This window comes from Pelmatolapia mariae, linkage group LG7 (genome assembly GCF_036321145.2).
Source record: "Pelmatolapia mariae isolate MD_Pm_ZW linkage group LG7, Pm_UMD_F_2, whole genome shotgun sequence".
Lineage (NCBI taxonomy): Eukaryota > Metazoa > Chordata > Actinopteri > Cichliformes > Cichlidae > Pelmatolapia > Pelmatolapia mariae.
The window spans coordinates 51,011,437-51,022,655 of record NC_086233.1 but is presented as its reverse complement, the minus strand read 5'-3'; the positions used below and the strand labels follow the sequence as shown (position 1 = coordinate 51,022,655).

Here is an 11,219-nt window from a genome sequence, read left to right as displayed (position 1 = left end):
CTAAACAAGTTATGGGCAATAACTTTAAACCAATCTGTTGGTTGTCATTTTATTTTTGCCACTTTCTTTTTCTGTGTGTAAAACTTTTTTTTTTTTTACAGAATCAAAAAGATTTACTCTTTCTAATAGTGGGCTGGCAGGTACTGTTAATCATATTATAATCTCTAAATTAAATCTATAATTTGTGATTTTGGGGAAAAAAATAAATAGAACTGACTAGACTCAGAAAACACCTTTTTTTCCATGATCACAAACAGCACGCAGCTCAGAGAAGGGCACTCCAGAACTTGATCAGCACAGTTTAAAGTTCTCTTTCAGCAGGAGATGATTTATGATCCCCAAAATAAACATTTTCTCACTCATTTCATGTAATAAAAACATTTGTGAAACTTTGACCTGGAGTCAGTTTCGTGGTTTAAAAGACTTCTTTTTGAATTCCTGAGCTTAAACGAGCAGCAACAGGAGTGTTTTGTGTCAAAGCTTCCCAAGGGGAGGATTTGAAGGAATGATCCATTTCTCTCAACCTTATCAGCTGCATCCCACCCCCCTCCCCCTATAACAATGCCACTGTGTGCAGCCCCCGCTGCCTTGACGCCCACCCCGCCCCCCGTTCCCCCACATGTGAGATGCCGTTGTGTTGTCTTGTTCCCCCACAGCTGGACCATCTCCCTCTCCACCCCTTCACCCCTCTGCTTTTCCTCCATTCAACCACAACAACGCCTCCGTTCTTCCAGCCACACTATGCAGATTGTTTCAGAGGACAAGCAAGAAAGAGAAACAGATAGAGGCTGCGGAGGACAATGAAACAGCTGGCTATGTTAAAGCAGTTCATTTTGGTATTCTGTATGTCTTATCTCATATAGCTCGCGAACTGTATGTGTGTGAATGACTGTGCTGCACACATGCACAAATCTTACATGTTGTGGCGAAATAAACCCTGCGAACAAAGACATATGGAGACTTTGGAGTGTGGTTAAGTGTGGGGTGAGGTTTTGACCATGAATGTCTTCCTTAGCAACAAAAATAATAAATACTGAAGTTATCAGTTAAAAACAAATGACAAATTATATCCTGATACTCCAAATCTAAAAACTTTGTTGGCAGACTGTTCTGTGACCTGCGTTCCAACTCTCACCCGGTTTACTGATGGACTGTTTAGCCACTTGGAACAAATGAACAAAACAGAATCAATTTGTACTTTTTATAGCCTAATAATCAAGTGAGCAATCAGTGACCTAATTAAAATCCAACACATATGGACTCCATTTAGCTCTGCTTTTGCTCCTGTAGGAAATATCTGGCTTTTCAGTGTGGTCAGTGGGGCAAGGCTTCAGTTGAATCAGCCTTGGATTGGGAAGTCAAATCCACACACTAATTAAACATGTATGTGTTTTATTTAAGGTATAGATGAATGTATGGTTCTGTTGTTTTTCTTTCAAAATGTGTATGTGTTAGTCCCCGTAGGGAAATTACTCCTCTGCATTTAACCCATTCACCCAGTGAAGCAGTGGGCAGCCACCAATGCAGCGCCCGGGGAGCAGTGTGTAGGGACGGTATCTTGCTCAGGGGTACCTCAGGGTAGCCGTTCAATGGAGTCAAACCCCCGACCTTCCGATCATGGGGTAAGCACTCTACCTACTCTGCTATCCCTGCTATCCCTTTCAGCATGTCTTTCTGATGTGTAGTTTATTATATCTAAACCATACAAAAACATGTTTTTCTATCTAAGATGACTAAATCTATCGTTTATACCAGTGGTATCAAACATAGGCTTTAATCTGAAAGCCAACACCTGTGATCCAAAAGGGTCCAGTCCAGCCATAAAGATGACTTTACTTTACTTACTTTATTTATTTTCCATTTTCTATATTAGCTATAATGGGGGGGTGTCTGGCCAGGTCCAGAGTGTAGTTTTATCTTCCCACCAGCAGGCGGCGACGTTAACGTTTGTAGTTTAAAGAGAGTAAAAAAATCAAAATGGCGCTGCCCAGACCAGGTAGGTGGACGCGTTGCTATGGTTGCTAAACACAAACCTTAGCAGTAAACGTATCACAACGTTTAAATTGTATTAATTTAACGCACAAAAACTTCACAGCGGTGTTCTTCCTGTTTTGGTTCACTGTGCCGAGTCTAATTCGGTGTGTCTGTGTCTGCAGGGAGGCCGGCGGGTGTCGTATCCTTCTCATTTTATTATTAAAACGTGCACGCCACAGTCAGAAAAGTATCTGATAACGAGTGATGCTTAACTTTGCACCCAGCTGTCGTCTGTGACTCTGCAGCTGCTGCTCCATGTGACAGCCGCCTATTTTGTCTTCTACTTCCTCTTCACTCTCGGGTTAATCATCAAAAAGAGTGAGTGATGTCTCTCACGCGACTTTTCCAAAGACTCTGATGTACCTGCACTCAGTAACCGTGTCTGCTGCTCTCAGGCTTGGTGCTGTCTTATCCTTCCGATGCTCTGGTGTGTGACATCTTTCTGCTCTTCCTGCTGGCTGCTCTGGAGTTTCTCCATTTCTACAGTGGTGAGAAAACGATCAAAAAGCCGGTTGCACCATTTCAAGCATGCTGTTATCATGCCCTACTTATTATACGTTTAATACAGCTTCTTGAAGCTGGCAAGGTTGATAGAAAACATGCTGGACCCTGCACAAATTCACATTTACTTTATTACTCCTTACCCGTAACTATCCTACCCATCCAATTTGTAGGTCTAAACTGTGAAGTGTGATACATATACTTAATACATGTAAATATTTGTGTTCCAAGTTTCTATTTACATTTTATCACAACATGTAAACGAGAAAAGAAGGGAAAAAAACATGTGCGACCGCTTACACGCACTCATGATAAACCAGATTAACCAGATTTGGTTTATTATCACAAGATCCTGGATTCAAAGAATTTCAAATCTGATTTTATAAAAGGCTAAATAAGGTAACTTTTTATTACAAAGGTGTTAGTTAATAGGAAATTGCAAAAAATCCGTTTAAAATTATATCAGATTTTTATTTATGGCTTACTAATTAGGTCTTTGCAACATCTCTTCATTGCAAAGATTGTTTATTGGCTGCTGGTGTGCTGTAGGTCAGGAGGTAAAGGTACATATATGTCATTAGATAGAAAGCACTTCAGCATATGAATGGGTAAATAAAGTGCTTTGAGGGTTCTTTGAGAGTAGAAAGGCACTATTTATAAACCAGTCCATTTACCATATGCAGCAATAGCACCAGTTGTACCTCACAGAGAGTGGTCCAAAAAAGAGAAAGTATTCAGTGAGCAGCAGTTCTCTGGGAGAAAATGTCTTGTTGATCCCAGAGGTCAGAGGACTGCTTGGATTTCACCACTCGTTACAGCCAAGGCATGCAGACGAGCATCTCACAACACATTGAACCTAAAAACAGAGGGGCTACAGCAGCAGAGGACAGCATCAGGTGTCGCTCCTGTCGAGTGAGAACAGGAAACTGAGGCTACAACACTGGCTCACTAAAACTGGACAACAGAAAATTGAAAAAATGTTGCCAGGTGTGGTTCTTGAATTCAGCTGCGACATTCAGATGGTATGATCAGAATTTGGTGTAAACAACATGAAAACATGCATCCATGTTCAGCCTTCCTTGTATCAATGGGGTTCAGGCTGCTGGTTGTTGTATATACAGAATGTCTTCTTGGCTCCACTTCAAGGTCTTTAGTATCAACTGAACATCATTTAAACACCGCATCTGATCCTTTATGACTACACTGTGCCATCTTCTAATGGCTGCTTCCAGCAATGACAACAAACAATGCCACAAATGTCAAGTTGGGATATTTGGTGTACCTAATAAAGTGACCACCACATGCAGTGCTTTTGACTCTCCAGTAGTCCCCTTACACTCAGTTTGTTTCCTTCATAATCCTCTTATCATCGCTTGGATTTTTTATCTTAAGCTGAAAAGTGCTGACATCAGTCGATGTGATGCAGTTTAAACATTAACAATTACAAATATCTGCCTGGTAACAGATCCTGAATCATTTAAGTGAGTAAAGAAGAGAGGATATATAATTTTATTATATTTTTAACCAGGTAATAAAAGTAAAGCAAAAAAAGTAATAATCATTAATTTGTTGTTTTATGGTTGCTTATCCAGCTAAGGTTAGAGGAGAGTCCTTCATGTTATTAATCCTCACTTACTAGTTAGCAAGGAGGACACAAATTGTACCTTAAGAGGGTTTTGAAAGTTTTTGCAAACACTGAAATATGTGAAAAATGAGGGCTTGGGTTGTGAAAATACATATTAACAGAATGACTATTGATATGCTTTGAGAAATGTTGTTAGTAAATTGAATGCGATGATATTAATATCTAAAAACAAAATAATAGCGTTTTCATATCATATGTTTACATGTGGTAATATTGTAAGCATTGTTCTCACTAAATACATGCACTTATAATTCGAACATAGTCCATCCATGAAGCCAATTTCTTAACCAGCTATGCAAAGAAAAAGAGGCTAGCACAGAGAGCTGACTGGTGTTTTTGAACCCATAACCTTTTTTCTGTGAGGCAACAGTGCTAACCACTGTGGCACTGTGCGGCCTGAGGGTAGTCAAGGACGAATGTGACTGCTTCAAATGGACATTCGTCAGTAAACTCAAAGACAGTCTTTACACATTGCTTTTCTCTGAGTCTACAGGTGTGAAGGGCAACCTGACAGAGAGCGAGACCTATGCTTTTGGCAACCTCTTTTTGACGGGGGCAACCATCCTGCTGACGGTCTACTTCCTAGTGTGGCAGAGCTACGTGATGAGGGCGGATGTAATCATCAGCAGCGTCTCACTCTGTCTCTATGGTTTAGACGGAGTGCTGGCTTTCAGCACTTTAACCAGATTTGCCAGGTTTGTTTCACTTTCATGATTTCACTTCTCAAAACTAAACAAAAGCTTTTATATTCAAGCTCAACGGCTTCATTCATGACAGGCAAAGAGGCTTTTATTGTATTACCCCTACTATGCCTCCCCCTTTTTTTATTTTGACAAGTCAGCACAATTGACAGACAGGTTGGTAAATTACAATATCTGGTGTCAAGCACAGATAAAACACTTCATTATTCCCACAGGAGGCTGGCCTACATTTTAGGCTCCATTTATTTTGATTGAGTTGATTTGTCGACATCATTAGCATCTCATACGTATGTTTTGAAAGCCCCCACATTGCCGCGCTTTCTTTGTGTTCATGCTATTGTTTATGAAACAAATAAGCCCCGGTTCCCTTTAGGACATGTCTGAATTATTGATAATGGCAGTATTCTTTCAAGTGATACTGTATACCTTGTGCAATGTCGTCACATCCTCAAATTTTCCTCCCAGGGCAGATGCAACGACGATAATTCCCTCTCTTATTCTGATCGGAATCTCTATTGTGTACATGAGGAGCAGATCAGTGAATAAATCTGTGTCAGAGGGGTTTAGTTTTTGTGAAAAACCATGTAAACTAACAATCCTCCTGTTGGACAGCTCGTTTCATGAGTGGGTTGTGCGTATAATGAATGTGCAATGATACAGCTTATTTTTATATGTTGTTATTTTTTTGTTTGTTTTTCAGGGTCCACTCATGAAGAAGCCCATGAAGAAGTCATGTTGTTGTTGTTGTTTTTTCTTTACATCTTATCTCACAGTGTGTCTACTGTGATTTCTTTTTGCAAGAAGAAAACCACAAATTAACAGCATCACTTGGATTGTGTTGTAAATACTTATTTGGACTGTTGTGACTATTATAAAAGTAATATAAGTTGAAATGCAGGGATAGAAAAATATGAGTTAATCTGTGATGAGAGGTTCTCAGGGATTTTTTTTTCATATTAAAATATGTTTGTTTTTTTATGTGTGTTGCTGTTTTGTACAGTAGAGGGCAGAGTTGCTTTGATAAAGGTTTTAGTCTCCACAGATGATTTTCCTTGGAAAATATTTTTGAAATAAATAATATAGGTTTTTTTTGTGGGATGTTTTAATAAGTCAACTGGAGCATGGTCACACATATGTACAAATCACATTTCTAAGTGCCAACAGAGCCTGAAGTGACCTGAAAATATCACATATCAAATATGAATCCTGCATGCCAGCTTCTTAGACTTCAGCTGAGCATATCAGATGTCAGATCAGGCACTCAGAGCAGTTTGTCAGTGTTGTTCTTTGAGGCATTTCCGACTCTCCTTTCTTCAAACAGGTGATTTCTCACCGCTGACAGATGAAGTTAATGATCAAACCCAGGGACAATGTTTCCAGAGTAACCACTTTCAAAACAATCCACATTTCAGAGTGCCCGTCCTTGAGCAACAAGCACGCACAAACACTGGCTGGATGTCAGAAGCAACGTTTATACAAAGACTTTTGTGCTGTGAATTCTAAGGTGATTCAGGGGGGTCAACCAAAAATAAGGCCTCTCTGAGAACTGCATTATCTTAGTGGTTTTCTTTGCAAGGACAGCACAATATACAAAGAGTGGTCATTCTTACCAGCTGGTGACACTGAAACCTGGGCAGTGTTCCACGCTGTTGCTCCTCTTTCAGTCCCCCCACTGAATTCGACTAGTTTAGACCAGTCTCTGTGCTGCTGCACAACGACAAACCTGCAGAATTTAAAAGCTTCCACCTGAGAAGAGCTTTCATGGAAAATGCGTTTCAATCAATGCATGTAAAGTTGACGGGTTTTTTTTGCCCTGTCATTGGTAGAATGTCACCCACGACATCTCATGTGAGATCCCACGTGTCGTTTATATTTTGAAACAATGCTTCCAACCGTTGCGCAAGGATCCCCCACGGTAAACCGGAATAAGTAACAATTTTTAAAGAACTGTTTGCACAATTACTCCTTCAACCACTTAAATCCCTTAAAATCAAACTGCGGGAGAATAAGGAAGGACTACCCCCCCCGTTTGGCGCCAAACGATTACATTTGCATTAACTTATATCGTAAAGAATAGTGACTGCCGACATTTTTTTTAGCGGATGACTTGAGTTACACCACCAGCATATTTCAAAACTGTCACCATCCTGACAGATTCTGAGAAAAACACAAGGACCGACCCACCTTCCAAACAAGGTGTCCAAGGAGCTCCGCCCCTCTAAAGTTACCTGCAGAGTCACCTTCTCAGCGGCGCAGTTTCTGAGAACCGACTGGAAGCTTCTTGTGCTACAGGTGTGCGGTTTTGGAGTCCAGCGGGTTTACTGAGATTAGAGATAGTGCGAGATTTGCAGCGGAGGGTTTTCTTTTAGTCTTCTAGCTGCAGGTTGGGATGGCTGGCTGATGTTTAAGGCGCTGTTTCATCCACGTTTGTCACCTTGCGCATCCAATCCGGAAATTTTCACAGTAAGTTACAATGATGGGTAAAAGATATGCTAGTCAACTGTTTGTTTCTAAAGCCATTACATTAAATTTACATTAAAACGAATAAATAAATAAGTATTTGCTTCATAAATCGCAAATTGACTACACTGGAGCTTTTCAGTCGTGTCATACGATCTTGTGCGCCAGTAAAAGTTTAACTTTGCCCTTTAAGTTTGTCTTGTCTAAGTTTATCTAATAAGGCTGCGTGATTAGTTAAACGTATTCATTTATAAACTCTGTGTAACCTTGTGTACATCAATGTGAACCAAATGGATGGGAACCACCAGGCTTCATGGAAGCAGTCAGTTACTGGCATGGAAGAAAGCAGATGGCAGTATAATAAACAAGTAATTGGTTCCTGTGTGGTCAAAAGTCATGTTTGCTGTTGTTTTAGACGTGGTGTGTTGAGGTTTTAAAATATATATATAATAAAAAGTTTCAATTATTTTGCAGAGAAAAAAAATGGTGGTGGTCTGGTAGCATAGACTACATGTTAATGAATGAGCTTATAATATACATGATTTTTTAAAAAATATTATATAGTGTAGTCTATAATCTCACATAAAGCCACTGTATCCAGCTGAGATCTATATTACCTGACTGATACAGAACATTCATTATTTAGATATAAAAACTAGATATTAACCTGCAAGTGTGCAAATACTTTATAAGTTAAAAAAGACTAAAATTCAGGAATAAGCTGCAGATAGTAGTAGTCAATGTTTTTTTTTATTTGAAACACACACACACACACACACACACACACTACCTCTAAGCATTTTTAATTAAAAATGTGTTATTAGACAAAGACTCGTAGCTTATTTGTTATCACATTTTGTTAAGCTTGTTACTCTGAAGTATAACTGACACTCTTGCAGTGCATCAGGTACTGCATGTGCATTATCAAAAGTAATTTGATTACATGTAGATTTTCCTATGTAATTTCACACAGTACGTGGTAAAGTGTTACATTTAATGGAGTCTGGTCAAATGAAATTTGCTCAATTAGCACACATCCAGTTTATACCAAGCACATTTTCCTCAATGAAGAATTATTTGAATTAACAACGCTTTGATTTGATATATTTTAGGTGCATTTTACACAAAGCTATCACTTCATGTTTTTGAGCGTGCATGTATTTGCTTTGCTTGCAACAGAGCAGAAAAGTACACGTTGCTACCCTAGTTTACATCTGATTTCACCAACCGTTTTAATTGCAGCATTTAACTCGATAGTCAAAGGATCATGGTTTAATTCCAGATTAATGGGTGTAGGAGTAACCTCCCAATATGCTGCACATTAATCACCGAAAGAGAAGTAATAGCTACTAATATGAGAGTCACAGTCTTTATAAAAGACTTCACTTCCAGCTATCATAACAGTGTGAGCGAGTTACATAAAAGCGAGGAACTGTTATCACTAATGAGATTGTTTTTCAAGACCATGGGTCAATGGTAATGGCACTTATAAGAGATCATTGATGCAGCACTTACTATATAAGCTGTTGGTTTTCTAACTTTGCAGCGTTGATGTTTTTAAAATAAGCGTATCTGTTGTAGTCGGACTCATTTGACATCAGTCTTCAAAAGAAGTGTTCCTTATACAAGAGGCACCTAATGAGCATGTGCTGACTATGTCACAGTAATGAGGCTGTGACTCATTTGTGCAGCTTCAGGTGTGTTGTGGGGCGTTTGCAGTGTTGCTTGGAGCTGGAATGCTTTTTATATGTTGTTTGTTTTAGAGCTGTCGTTGAACGTAATTTAAGGAGCTGCAGTCTCCTGGGGTGTGAGAACCCCGAGAGATTTCATGTGTGTGGATATGCCAGGCTTAGAGCAGAGAGTGAAGGCCAGCAGACTTTTACTTTGTCTTTTGAAATTTCTGCCTACTGCAACTGAAATAGCCTCTTGTAGAATGTTTCTGTATTTTATTGTAGCTATTGCCTTTTCTGCAAATCCTGCACTAAAGAAACCTTTCTTTATTTAGTCCAAACTGTATGTAGCGTACTATGATCAAAGAAATATTGAGGTTTTCATAATTATGTGGGTTCCTGGAGAAAATCCACTTTGAAATATGCACGCACATAGATTTGAATTAACCTTCAGTGTTAAACCTTTATGTGAGTTTGTGGATTTATATTTGTTAGCATGCTGACAGACAGTTTTCAATCCAAAAACAAATATACCACAAATCTAAAATGTGAGACTGTACCATAAGGCAGAGCTTTGCTGAGTCGGGACTCACGCTCAGATAACTTTTTGTCAAAGAAATTGGACCTAATTCTCTCAAATATGAAATTTAACCAGCCTGATATTGTTCTTTTTTTTTCTTAAATGAGTAGATTTAAAAGAAAGAACACGAGCATCCTCTGCTTCTTATTAACCCGGCCAAGGGGGTTATGTTTTTGGTTGTATTTGCATGCGTGCGTGTTTGTCTGTAAACATAATAGCCTGAAATGTTTTGAATTAATTTTAATAAAACTTTGTAGAGGTGTAGAGTGGGCTCATGTTAACAATCCATTATGTTTTGGCTTAGATCCACCAAGGTCTTTGAGGTCAACTTAATGATTTCTTGGTTGAAAATTGGAAAAAAGCCTTAGAAACAATGATTCTTACTGTGCTGTCAAAGTAGGGTATGAAGATATAAAAAATAATTTCACATTTAACCTCTGACCTCTGAAGGTCAACAATGATATAAGGGGTTTCTAAGTATCACCTTACGTCACGTAAAACTACTTGAAATTCTACTGCTTTTGTTTGTATTGTCAACATTTGTTTTATTTTGGCTTTGTTATGTACATTACAGTAACAGGTTATGACTGATTAAATACATAGCAGCTAAAATACATGTACAATGTTCCTGAATTATTATATTTTTTTATTATTTTTTTTAACTTGCTATGTATTACTGAATTGACTAAAAAAATTACTTATCCACAAAAATAAAAAATAATAAGTATATTAAAGTAAGTTCCAATGAGACAAAAAACAAAATTCTGCACTTGGCACTTGTTTTTATTGAACTACACACTTCTTAAAGTATGTGTAAAAAGAATCAAATTAATAAATAAATGTAAAATGCCGTACTGTTTCCTTAAAGTTAAATACTGCTCAGTGAGTGATCTGCCTGGGTGGAGGTTTTTGCTCTCAGAGGGCTTCTTGTTTAGTACGTAATTATTGCTGTCATTCAGTGTAATTTCCTCTGAGTAAAGGGTTGTCATTATTCAGCAATACACACAATAAATGTCGGTAAGCGGAGGTGAGCAGGTGGCCTCTTGCCATCAAGTTCACAACACTTGACACCCTACATGTACTGCTTTGGCTTCACCTCCATCCTGAAACCTGGCAACAGGCCAGAACCGTGAACAATAGCACTGACAGAGGATGGCCAGAGTGATAAGGGCCGAAAGAGGAAGTCTATCTTTTTGGGCAGGCTTACTAAAGTAAATATAGCCTTTTCTTTTCTTTTTTTCCTTTGCTCATGTGACTCTTTGTTGTGGTAATCTTCAGCGAGGAGGAATGGTTCCACCGGTCTCCCCATCGTGAACATAACCATATTTTAACTTATAATAAGTATGATTGTGATTGTCTAAACTGCTCTTATGAATTGCTCCCTCTTTGTTTCAAAAGATCTGAGGAGATTATCCGTAAGTGAGATTAAGTTTATGATCGGCCAACGAGATAAGCTTTGCAGACCCCACCCGTACACATGTAACTGCTATAGGTTGTAGATAAGGAGCGTAGAGTTGTGCTTGTTAGGAAAGACATAACAGTTTTGACTTCAGGAAGGAGGTAAGGCATGACACGAGGAAATGTCAGAACAGTTTGTTTAAAAAAAAGATACTGGAATGTTTATACCT

The 11,219-nt window shown here is 38.7% G+C and overlaps 1 protein-coding gene across 1 annotated transcript; it reads left to right on the top strand.

The window, feature by feature from the left end:
• The first annotated feature begins 1,959 nt into the window (after positions 1–1,959).
• Positions 1,960–5,968, top strand: LOC134632390 (transmembrane protein 80-like). Its single transcript, XM_063481079.1, has 6 exons — positions 1,960–1,996; positions 2,157–2,173; positions 2,259–2,352; positions 2,430–2,522; positions 4,674–4,875; positions 5,582–5,968. The coding sequence occupies exons 1-6, from the start codon at positions 1,978–1,980 to the stop codon at positions 5,592–5,594; spliced, it is 438 nt and encodes a 145-aa protein (XP_063337149.1). The 5' UTR covers positions 1,960–1,977; the 3' UTR covers positions 5,595–5,968.
• The last annotated feature ends 5,251 nt before the right edge of the window (positions 5,969–11,219 follow it).